The following is a 12500-nucleotide window of genomic DNA, read 5'->3' as shown; positions in this document are numbered from 1 at the left end:
CAAGCGTGTGGGCCAGCACCAGGTTGTCAACATGAACCCAGTTCATTCTGGCCCGCGGGTCGCCCAGCCTGAAACTGAACAAGCGGCGCTCCAGATTCACCTGATGAAGGACAGTTGAAGTCGGATGGTGTTAAGACCTCCAGTAACTAAGTACTGTTCACTAGTGCCATCTTATGTGCAGTTCACAGACAATCTAATGTTGTGTTGGGAGTCTTTCTTTGTCACTTGAGCAACAATTAAGGTGGTGTGCATTCCCACTGCGCCTTGGAGGTAACACTGCAAGAAAGGCGGAGTGTAACTGGACGCCTGGAGGAGAGCGCCATCAATAATGCAAACCTTTAGGGTGGTAACACAGGAGATGTGGAGTGTGTGTGTGTGTGTGTGTGTGTGTGTGTGTGTGTGTGTGTGTGTGTGTGTGTGTGTGTGTGTGTTGTTCACCATCACTCTGTGCAGGTGTCTCCGCTCCTCGGGGCCGTAAATGCCGCAAGGCCGCAGGACGCACGTCCTCAACAGACCTCCACCTTTATAGGCAGCAAAGCAAGCGTTAGACAGCTTTTAGTCATCACAGCAGTGTTGTAACCATACCAACATTTTGGTACCGGTACCGAAATTATTTCGATACTTTTCGGTACTTTTCTAAATAAAGGGGACCACAAAAAATGGCATTATTGGCTTTATTTTAACAAAAAAGTCTTAGTGTACATGAAACATATGTTTATTATTGCAGTTAAATCCTTAAATAAAATAGTGAACATACTAGACAACTTGTCTTTTAGTAGTAAGTAAACAAACAAAGACTCGTAATTAGTCTGCTGACGTATGCAGTAACATATTGTGTCATTTATACACCTATTATTTTGTACACATTATTAAGGACAAGTGGTAGAAAATGGATTATTAATCTATTTGTTCATTTACTGTTAATATCTGCTTACTTTCTCTTTTAACATGTTCTATCTACACTTCTGTTCAAATGTAATAATCACTTATTCTTCTCTTCTTTGATATTTTACATTAGTTTTGGACGATACCACACATTTAGGTATCGACCCGATACCAAGTAGTTACAGCCAGGGTGTAGAAAGTGCGGCCCGGGGGCCATTTGCGGCCCGCAGGTCATTTTTTAACGGCCCAAGGCACATTCTAAAAATACGATGAAAAAACAAAAAAACATAAGTGGCATAAAACAGTGGTCCCCAACCACCGGGCCGCGGCCCGGTACCGGTCCGCGGACCGATTGGTACCGGGCCGCACAAGAATAAAAAAAATATATATATATTTGTGAAATATTTCTTCAAACTTATTATGATTAAAATTCAAAAAAATTATTCTGGCAAATCTAGAAAATCTGTAGAATCAAATTTAAATCTTATTTCAAAGTCTTTTGAATTTCTTTTAAAATTTTTGTTCTGGAAAATCTAGAAGAAATAATGATTAGTCTTTGTTAGAAATATAGCTTCGTCCAATTTGTTATATATTTTAACAAAGTGTAGATTGGATTTTAACCTATTTAAAACATGTCATCAAAATTCTAAACTTAATCTTAATCAGGAAAAATTACTAATGATGTTCAATAAATTATTTTTTTAATTTTTTCAAAAAGATTCGAATTAGCTAGTTTCACTCTTTTTTTTTCTTTTTTTTTTTAATGAAATCAACATAAAAAACACAATATATATATTCTATATCAATATAGATCAATACAGCCTGCAGGGATACAGTCCGTAAGCACACATGATTGTATTTATTTATGTAAACAAAAAATATATATATATTTTTTTTAAATACACCCCCCCCCCCCCCTCCCCACCCGTCCATGGGACAAATTTTCAAGCGTTGACCGGTCCGCAGCTACAAAAAGGTTGGGGACCACTGGCATAAAAGAGCAAACAGGTGAAATGTAACAAGATAATGTTGCAATGTTTACTATAATCACACAAAGCTGCCATGCAGGCTGTTTATTCTTTAAAAAAATAATAATGAATCAAAGTCAATGTCATTATGAATTATTGACAAGGCTCCAATTACGTCACATTAAATATTCCACTTTGAGATATTCTTTAGGGAAAATGTTGCATATTTTGTGTTTGCCATATAAAAAAACTGAGCTGTTTTTTTTTAAAGAAGGGCCTAAAACGAACAAACAATAAAACTTATAATTGACGGATGGATCTGAAGTCGATCTCGAGATTATTGTGTTAAAAGTAAACAGTAAAAAAAAAAAAAAAAAGGTATAATTTTTTTTTAAACATTTTTGGATCTCCCCAATAATTTTTGTGGGATTTTGTGTGTGTCATTGCTAAAAAAAATAATGAATCAATGTTATGAAATATTGACATTTTTAAGGCTCCAATTATTATATAATCTCAAATATTCCACTTTAAAATGTTACTGGGGGAAAATATTGCATATTTAGTGTTTTTTCCATAAAAAAACTAGGGCTGCAACAACTAATCGATTAAATCGATTAAAATCGATTATAAAAATAGTTGCCGATTAATTTAGTAATCGATTTGTTGGATCTATGCTATGCGCATGCGCAGAGGCTTTTTTTTAATTTATTTTTTTAAATAAACCTTTATTTATAAACTGCAACATGTACCAACAGCTGAGAAACAATAATCAAAATAAGTATGGTGCCAGTATGCTGTTTTTTCCCAATAAAATACTGGAAAGGATAGAAATGTAGTTTGTCTCTTTTATCCGATTATTAATCGATTAATCGAAGTAATAATCGACAGATTAATCGATGATCAAATTAATCGTTAGTTGCAGCCCTAAAAAAAACAATGTTTTCTTTGACAAAAAGAGCATACAACTTCAATCTTTAAAAACTTTATACTGACAGATAGAACTAATGTTGATCTAGAGATTTAAACCTTGAACAATAATAAAGATAATACTAAATAATGACACATTTTTTTTAATTTTTTTTACCAAAACCCTTTGGGGTCCCCGGGATCAAGCCTGAGTGGAGGCCTAAACGTATATTTTTTTATACATATATTGGTTTTTAAAATAAAAAATATCAAAATGGCCCCCGCTTGCTTAGATTTTTCAATGTGCGGCCCTCAGTGGAAAAAGTTTGGACACCCCTGAGTTACAGGATCATACATTGGTCATATTCAAAGTCGTCATGTGTCCAGGTTTATATTTACTGACTTTATAAACATAATATACATTTTAAAAAAACGAAAGAAGATGTTGTGATGCCAAAAAATATTGACGTAATCATAGTAGTATCGACTAGATACGTGCCTGTACTTGGTATCATTACAGTGGATGTCAGGTGTAGATCCACCAATGGTGTTTGTTTACATTTTGATGCGTAGATGTGTAGTGAAGCATGTTTAGCTATTCCTCGTCCTGCAGTGATAATGATACTTGTAAGAAACTTACTTTATTTGTCGCCATGGAGACGAGGATTAGTGATTTAGAAATAGCTAAAACACTGTGGATGGACGTTAGCCGCTAGCTAGCTAGCCATGTCTTCAAGCAGCTCTTCCTGAGGGTGTTTCAGTGTTATAACTTCACCTTTATCTTTACTTTTCACACCAAAATGCGTCCGTTCTCCCTTTTCTGTCTACACACTGTGTCTGCTTGTAAGTACTCTGTGTGTGTGCGCTGCCCAACATGCTCCTCTGCTCGTAAAACCATTGCTATTTATATTTAATACAGTGTATTGTTGAGACTTCCTTATTAGATTGTTGTTTGTATTCCAGATTGAGTACAGGAAGTGAACGCATGTGAAAGTTATTGCTGGAAAACGAAAAAAAAACAGTCATCTTAAATAAGATCTGCTTCTTCCTACTCCTTTTTGAACATGTTGAAATGTGGTGTGCTGCATTGTGATTATATGCATGTTGGACATAAACTAATAATGAAGTGTCTACAAACTTGTGATTGGTATTCCATGTGTGCATAAACATACTTATTTATTGAGTCTTATCATCTTTATAATCGATCATTCTGTTCACTCATGCTGAACCTTCTGAAGTCTGCCCAGCAACAAGCGACCACCATGTGACCAGGAAACAAAACCCTATTAAATTAATAGTAATAAATAGCAGAAGAGATCAACCGTTTACAACATTTGGATTAAAAAAATTAACGATTGAGGGGTGTCAAACTGGTTTTCATTGAGGGCCACATCGGAGGGCCGATTTTAACAATGAGTAATATATGAATATACATGTATATTAATAATAGATTAACAATATTTTTTTTTACATAAAGTACAAAAAAATATTAAAATTGTACTTTAAAAACTGGCAGCTCAGTCACCAGAATTTTACAGTAAAAGCAGTGTTTATTTTACAGCATATAAAAAAATTTAATGGAATGGAGAAACCAAACCACTGTTTTTAGTGGTAAAATTCAAGCAACAGAGCTGCCAGTTTGTTTGTTTTTTACCACAAAATTTTGTTGTTTAATGTTTTTTTTTTGTTTTTTTTAATGTTTTAGTGTCTTACTGTATATGGAAAAAAAACAGTACCAAAGTTGATTTTACTTCAGTCGACAGAATTCAACCGTAAAATCTATTGTCAATTTTACAGTCTACAATTAGAGTGATCATTTGTTTTGAAATCATAAGTCAAGCAAATATTTAAGTACAGTATTTATCTTTATTTTAACAAAAAATATTTTTGGAACACATGATAATTAGGGATGTCCGATAATGGCTTTTTGCCGATATCCGATATTCCGATATTGTCCAACTCTTTAATTACCGATACCGATATCAACCGATACCGATATCAACCGATATATACAGTCGTGGAATTAACACATTATTATGTCTAATTTGGACAACCAGGTATGGTGAAGATAAGGTACTTTTAAAAAAAATATATAAAATAAAATAAGATAAATAAATTAAAAACATTTTCTTGAATAAAAAAGAAAGTAAAACAATATAAAAACAGTTACATAGAAACTAGTAATTAATGAAAATGAGTAACATTAAGTGTTAAAGGTTAGTACTATTAGTGGAGCAGCAGCACGCACAATCATGTGTGCTTACGGACTGTATCCCTTGCAGACTGTATTGATATATATTGATATATAATGTAGGAACCAGAATATTAATAACAGAAAGAAACAACCATTTTGTGTGAATGAGGAGGGAGGTTTTTTGGGTGGTGCATTAATTATTGTATCTTGTGTTTTTTATGTTGATTTAATAAAAAATAAAAAAAATAAAAAAACGATACTGATAATAAAAAAAACGATACCGATAATTTCCGATATTACATTTTAACGCATTTATCGGCCGATATTATCGGACATCCCTAATGATAATATAATATTTTGATTTTGATAATATTGAATTTTAAAAGATATGCAATTGCATGCAGTACATGATTTTTCATGTCAAAAGAGAAAGAACAAATATATTTAGTAAGAAAAGATTAAGCATTTTATTAAACGCATATTATTTCCAGGCTTTCGCGGGCCTAAAATAATGTGTTTGAGTTTGACACCTGTGATCTAAGACATATTTTGCCATATGAGACACTTTATTTAAATATATGTATTATTTAGTAGATACAAGTATGAAGTCTGTCTACAGCAAATGTCTGGGCAAATATGGACATAAAAGAGAGATTTAAATGTAAATAAGAGTTTAGTTTTCCACATCAAACTTAGACTTAGACTTCCTTTTTATTGTCATTCAAATTTGAACTTTACAGTACAGATAAGAACGAAATGTTGTTGCATTAGCTCATGGTAGAGCAGGATAAAAGAGCAATAAGGTGCAGATATAAATAAATAGATTACTGTACAGATAAATATATTGCACTTTTGCATATGTATGTTATATTGTCTTTATATTCCAGCCACTTAATCCATTTTTGGGGGTAAATTGAGGGGATTATGGCCTCAGTATTGCTTTGAAAACATGAATAATAAGGAATATCTTAAATTTCCCACAAAATTGACAATTAAATTGAAGCATTTTGGTGCAAAACCATCCGAATCTAGCCAAGAACAGGTTGACTCACTCAAGGCGGTGGAAAATGTGAACTCCCGAGGCTGGCATATGATCTTTAACTTGAAGGCTCTAAGCTTGATTGAATTTATAAGGAGGCGAGTGCTGATAAGGTGTAGGGTTGCGTGGCGAGGAAAGGGGAGGCTTTATACCTGTTGATGCAAACATGATGTAACTAAAGTCTCTTTGTGATGCACAAGAGCTGATGCAGTCTACGTACGAGGTCAGGACATCCAATACAACATGTCATTTAATATTGTGGCTACAACTGCACGACCAAACTCCTCACGGGGATATTTATGGCTCCCATTGACCTTTCTACTGCAACCCGTTACCTTACGCACCTTTGAGGGAGCACCTGTTGGCCGACAGCACCATCTGCTCCGCCATAGCTTTGGTCCTGGAGTAGTGATCGATGTGCTGGAAGAGACAAAGTGATGAGCACGCACAGTCGGATGACACCTGAGGTGAATTCTGACCATGTGGGGGGGCACAGAGGGGACGGAGGCCTCGTCGCCGTCCTCGATCGGCTCTCCTGCAAAGACTGCGTTGATGGTGCTGGTGTACACCAGGCGGGGGACGCTCCTTTCTTTGCACACTGACAGATACATTGATTGCTGAACAAGACACTTCACATTTACCGCACCCATTCTTACCATTTATGACATTATTGGTCCCGCCCACATTGACTGACTCCACCTGCTTTTTCCTCAGCTGCCAACAAAAAAGGAAGAAGAGCGTTATCAATACACTGGTAAAGCACACTGCAAAAAGTGAAGTCTAAGTAAGATGAAATATGTCAAATAAGGGTGATATTTGCTTATTTTCTGTCTGATAAGATCATTCTTCTCACTAAGCAGATTTTATGTTAGAGTGTTTTACTTGTTTTAAGTGTTTTGGTCCTAAATGATGTCAGTAAGATATTACAGCTTGTTGCTGAGATTTGATGACCTATATTGAGTAAAACATGCTTGAAACTATTTTTGTCCAACTGTCCAAAACACAGCCAGCAATGGTGCACAGGAAGGCGGGGAAGAAGAGGGGAAAAGGCGGCCAAAATGGTCAAAAGTCCCAATTTTGTCCAAAATACCTCCCCGGGTTCCAGTCCCACGAGTCCCGCCGCCGGCCGCACAGGTCCCGAGACGATGACGGAACATGTCCAAAACGCACCCAGCAAAGTCCCACGGGAAGTGGGGGAGAAAAGTGAGAAAAGTCGTCAAAAGTCCCCAAAAATGTTCAAAATACCTACCCAGGTTGGAGTCCCACAAGTCCCGCCGCCGGCCGTGCAAGTCCCGGGATGCCCAAAATGTCCATAACTCACCCAGCCGAGTCCCACAGGGAGGGGGGATAAAAGTTGGAAAAGTCGGCAAAAGTCCCAAAAATGTTCAAAATACCTACCCAGGTTCGAGTCCCACATGGAGTCTTAAGACTTGTGGCCCTCGAACCCGGGTGTGATTTTTGAACATTTTACCCACTTTTCTCACTTTTCTCCCCGCCTTCCCGTGGGACTTTGCTGGGCACGTTTTGGACATTTTGGGCATCCCGGCCGGGGGCGGGACTTGTGGGACTCCAACCTGGGTAGGTATTTTGAACATTTTTGCCGACTTTTCCAACTTTTATCCCCCGTCCCCGTGGGACTCGGCTGGGTGTGTTATGGACATTTTGGGCATCCCGGGACATACATAAGATTTTATGTTGGAGTGTTTTACTTGTTTTAAGTGTTTTGGTCCTAAATGATGTCAGTAAGATATTACAGCTTGTTGCTGAGATGTTATGACCTATATTGAGTAAAACATGCTTGAAACTAGAATATCAACTGTTGCAAAGCTGTGTCATCAACACTCACAAGTATAAAACTACTTTTTTAAAGTCCTCATTTCTTATTTCAAGCATGAAAAAAAAAAATCATGATTTTGACAAAATTGTGTAATTAAAACAGATGACAGCCAAATGGACTTTGCTTATTTATTTTCAATGAAACAATAGAAAATAGGTACTCATTTAACATTTCAAACAATTTTGAACAGAAATAGTAGAGATGTACGATAATATCGGCCTGCCGATATTATCGGCCGATAAATGCTTTAAAATGTAATATCGGAAATTATCGGTATCGTTTTTTTTATTATCGGTATCATTTTTTTGGGTGTTTTTTTTTATGAAATCCACATAAAAAACACAAGATACACTTACAATTAGTGCACCAACCCAAAAAACCTCCCTCCCCCATTTACACTCATTCACACAAAAGGGTTGTTTCTTTCTGTTATTAATATTCTGCTTCCTACATTATATATCAATATATATCAATACAGTCTGCAAGGGATACAGTTATTAATATTAACAATATATCAATATATATCAATACAGTCTGCAAGGGATACAGTCCGTAAGCACACATGATTGTGCGTGCTGCTGCTCCACTAATAATACTAACCTTTAACACTTCATTTTACTCATTTTCATTAATTACTAGTTTCTATGTAACTGATTTTATATTGTTTTACTTTCTTTTTTATTCAAGAAAATGTTTTTAATTTATTTATCTTATTTTATTTTATTAATTTAAAAAAAAAGGACCTTATCTTCACCATACCTGGTTGTCCAAATTAGGCATAATAATGTGTTAATTCCACAACTGTTTATATCAGTATCGGTATCGGTTAAATAAATAATGATAAATGGGTTATACTTGTATAGTGCTTTTCTACCTTCAAGGTACTCAAAGCGCTTTGACAGTATTTCCACATTCACCCATTCACACACACATTCACACACTGATGGCGGGAGCTGCCATGCAAGGCGCTAACCAGCAGCCATCAGGAGCAAGGGTGAAGTGTCTTGCCCAAGGACACAACGGACGTGACTAGGATGGTAGAAGGTGGGGATTGAACCCCAGTAACCAGCAACCCTCCGATTGCTGGCACGGCCACTCTACCAACTTCGCCACGCCGGTTGATATCGGTATCGGTAATTAAAGAGTTGGACAATATCGGAATATCTGTATCGGTAATTAAAGAGTTGGACAATATCGGAATATCGGATATCGGCAAAAAGCCATTATCGGACATCCCTAAGAAATAGTTCATGCACATTCAGATAAATTCCTCAAAATTACAATATTTTTTAATTTTTATTTTTTGGTTATTTTTTTATTTTTGTATTTAAATTTTTTTTCTCTGTCTTTTTTTTCTTTATTTTCCTTTTTTTTTTCTTTCTTCTTTTTAAAAAAAATTGTTTTTTCTTATCTTTTTTTTTTTCTTTCTTTTTTTCCCCCTCTTTTTTATTTTTTTTTCAATTAAAAAGATTTTGGCCGGGTACCGGGCTGTATATATGCGCACTAATAGACTGAAAGAGCACGCACTTGGCGCGATGATGTCATGTTATCCATGGAAAAATGCATTTTTAGACCATATGATTAGCCTGAGCGGCTAGGAGACCCCGAGAGTAACAAGCGCTTGCCTTGTTGCCTTCCCATTAAGAACAATATACTAGTTTTTAGTATACGTTTGCTGGTTTGAAGAAATGTAATGCCGAGCGCATATCATTATGTCAAGATAATGGCACTAGCATTTACTTCATTTAAGAATATCTTTCAACATATTGAGCAAAAAGGTCTCTTTTATTTCTACCAAGAAAAGTGCACTTGTTATTAGTGAGTATATACTTATTTTAAGGTATTTTTGGGTTCATTGAGGTTAGCTAATTTGACTTGTTTTGGAAAGTCTTGACAAGCCAAATGTTCTTGTTCTATTGGCAGATAATTTTGCTTAGTTCAAGTAAAATACCCCTCATTTTTGTGGTTTTTTTTTCTTGTTTTTGAACACTGACTTTTTGCAGTGTACCCAGAGAGAACATGCAAAAAAGCCTGGGAATCAAACCCAGGACCTTTTCGCTGTGAGGCACGAGCGCTAACAACTGCGCTAGCCTATTTGGAACTTGTTAAGGAAAAAAACAACAACTTTATGACAGTCTTGCATTGAACCCAATGTAAAGATGCAGTCACAATGCAGCACAACCCATAATGCATTGCCTTTCCACGTCACACTTTTACTGTGTATTAGTTGAAAAAAGAATGGTAATGAGGTGTGTTCATGTCTGGATAATTAGACATGAAATGAGTGATGTTGACATGTGGCAAAGGTCACCTGTTCTGGGCCGGACATGCCGTAAGCTGCCGAGTGGAAGATGCAGTCCACTCCATCACACAAGTCAAAGAGGGACGAGTAGTCCCGGATGTCCTTCTGCAAGAACAAAAGAAGACAAATGATGTTAACACTGGATTCAGGGACTATGCTGCGAGAAGACATGATCATCATTTAGTTTAGTTTAGTATTATTTCTTCGGTCAGTGGTCAACAAAATAAACAAACAGTTTTACATAAACAAATAGTTGTACGTTCATAAATTGAAAATGTTGCAGACCAAAAGGGTTTAGGCTGAAGTTGAACACTTATTGCGCCCGACCCTATAAACCAGGGGTGTCCAAAGTGCGGCCCCGGGGGGCCATTTGCGGCCGGAGCTAATTAAATGCTATTGCAAAAATTAAAAAAACATTTAAAAAAGTGGAATGAGGTGAAATCTATCTAGAAAAAGTTGCAATGTTGACACAAAGCTGCCATGCAGGCTGTTTTCTTTTCTTTTGTCTATCTAGGGATGATGTTTGATAAGAAATTATCGAGTTCGAGCCTATTATCGAATCCTCTTATCGAACCGATTCCTTATCGATTCTCTTATGGAGTCCAGATAGGTTGTTGTATATGGAAAAAAACACACAATATTTGGTTTAACAAAAGCTCACTTTTATTATATAAGAAAAAAATAAAATCTAATAAATAAATAAATATTGACTGTTACCCACCTAAAAAAATACAATAAAATAAATAAATATTGACTGTTGTTACCCAAAGTATATTTTTCAGAGAAACAAATATATACAGTAACACAAAAACAAGCTGTCTCTGTGATCACTATAGGTGTATAAATAATAATATAGTGTTAAATAAAATCAGTCCCTTGGGCACAAAACTGAAAATAATACAGCTCTCCAAAAAGTGCACTTCTGCTGCTATTGGAACATAACTGTTTGTTATGATGCTTTGACATTTTTGCACTTTATTTCTTTATTGAAAGAAAATTCTATGAAGAGAAAAGTTGTTTGCAAATGTGGTTACAATGCTAAAAAAATGAAAAGTTAAAGCTAAAAAAAGAAATACACTTTATTGAGTTAACATTATTTCTTTATGGGGGAAAAATGTTATGAGCGAGAGAATACAACAACTACACTACCCAGCATGCAACGGGAGTTACGAGCATGCGCGGTAGCCCCGAAAAGCGTTGCATGTTGCCACGCTGTGAAAGTAAACGTCAAGAAGTCAGCCAACACGCCTCTTCTGCATTATTTATAATTAGACAGACAGCACATCTACAGTGTGATTTTGTAACGTTTACAAGGAAAGAAAAACCAAAGTTCAAAAAGGGAGATATGTTGTATATATATGTATGTGCTGCGGTTGTTTTAAGAACGTTGCGACAGCTGCCGTAAAGGAGGTGCGTTGCTAGCCTGGTTGCTATGTTTCTGGTTGGTGGTAAAAGTGTTGGTCATGTGTTTTACCCTGCTAAAATCTCTCAGTAAAGTTATTCGATGGATTATAGCTTTTGTTTTGAACTTTATTACACCTTGGAGCGCTTTTTCCCGTCCATTGTTTTCCTGCTTTCTCTATCTGCGCCTAATGACTGAGCTACGTGACGTCATTTCTTGTGATGTCCCACGGAGCATTTCTGGTCGGGACGGGATTCGAAGAAAGAATCAACTCTTTTCCTTTACTATAGTGGTCTCGATAACGGGTACCGGTTCTCAAAAAGGGATTCGAGTCCGAGGACTCGGTTCTTTTCTTATCAAACAACCGGGAAAACCGGTTTCGAGTATCATCCCTATGTCTATCTTTCTTTATTCTTTTTTTGCCATTGCTCCCAAAAAAATAATAAATCAATGTTATAATGAATTATTGAGCAGTGCCTTTAAGGCACGCCCCCAATATTGTTGTCTGGGTGGAAATCGGGAGGATGGTTGCCCCGGGAGATTTTCGGGAGGGTCACTGAAATTCGGGAGTCTCCCGGGAAAATGGTGAGGGTTGGCAAGTATGACTGGGAGACGCAACTGCTCTGTACTTCTCCCTACGTCCGTGTACCACGCCGTACAGAGGCCTTTTAAAAAGTCATACATTTTACTTTTTTAAACCGATACCGATAATTTCCGATATTACATTTTAAAGCATCGGCCGATAATATCGGCAGTTCAATATTTTCGGACATCTCTACATTAAACCGGTCCCTGGTGGAAAAAAGGTTAGGGAACCCTGATGTAGACCACAAAGAAGTGTTTTAAATAGGGATGTCCGATAATGGCTTTTTTGCTGATATCCGATATTCCGATATTGTCCAACTTTTAATTACCGATACTGATATATACAGTCGTGGAATTAACACATTATTATGCCTAATTTGGA

The 12500-nt window shown here is 36.4% G+C and overlaps 1 protein-coding gene across 1 annotated transcript in view; it reads right to left on the bottom strand.

Annotated features, from left to right (window-relative positions):
- Positions 1–12500, bottom strand: part of sdr42e2 (short chain dehydrogenase/reductase family 42E, member 2) — a 26809-nt gene that overhangs the window by 8158 nt on the left and 6151 nt on the right. Inside the window, 6 exon segments of the mRNA XM_062036256.1 lie at positions 1–100; positions 439–521; positions 6337–6412; positions 6472–6590; positions 6649–6706; positions 10141–10236. The exon segment at positions 1–100 is cut by the window's left edge and continues 8 nt beyond it. Of these exon segments, the coding sequence (XP_061892240.1) occupies positions 1–100; positions 439–521; positions 6337–6412; positions 6472–6590; positions 6649–6706; positions 10141–10236 (532 nt within the window).

Source organism: Entelurus aequoreus, linkage group LG25, assembly GCF_033978785.1.
Source record: "Entelurus aequoreus isolate RoL-2023_Sb linkage group LG25, RoL_Eaeq_v1.1, whole genome shotgun sequence".
Classification (NCBI taxonomy): domain Eukaryota; kingdom Metazoa; phylum Chordata; class Actinopteri; order Syngnathiformes; family Syngnathidae; genus Entelurus; species Entelurus aequoreus.
The sequence above is the reverse complement of the archived record's forward strand: the minus strand, read 5'-3'. Positions and strand labels throughout refer to the sequence as shown.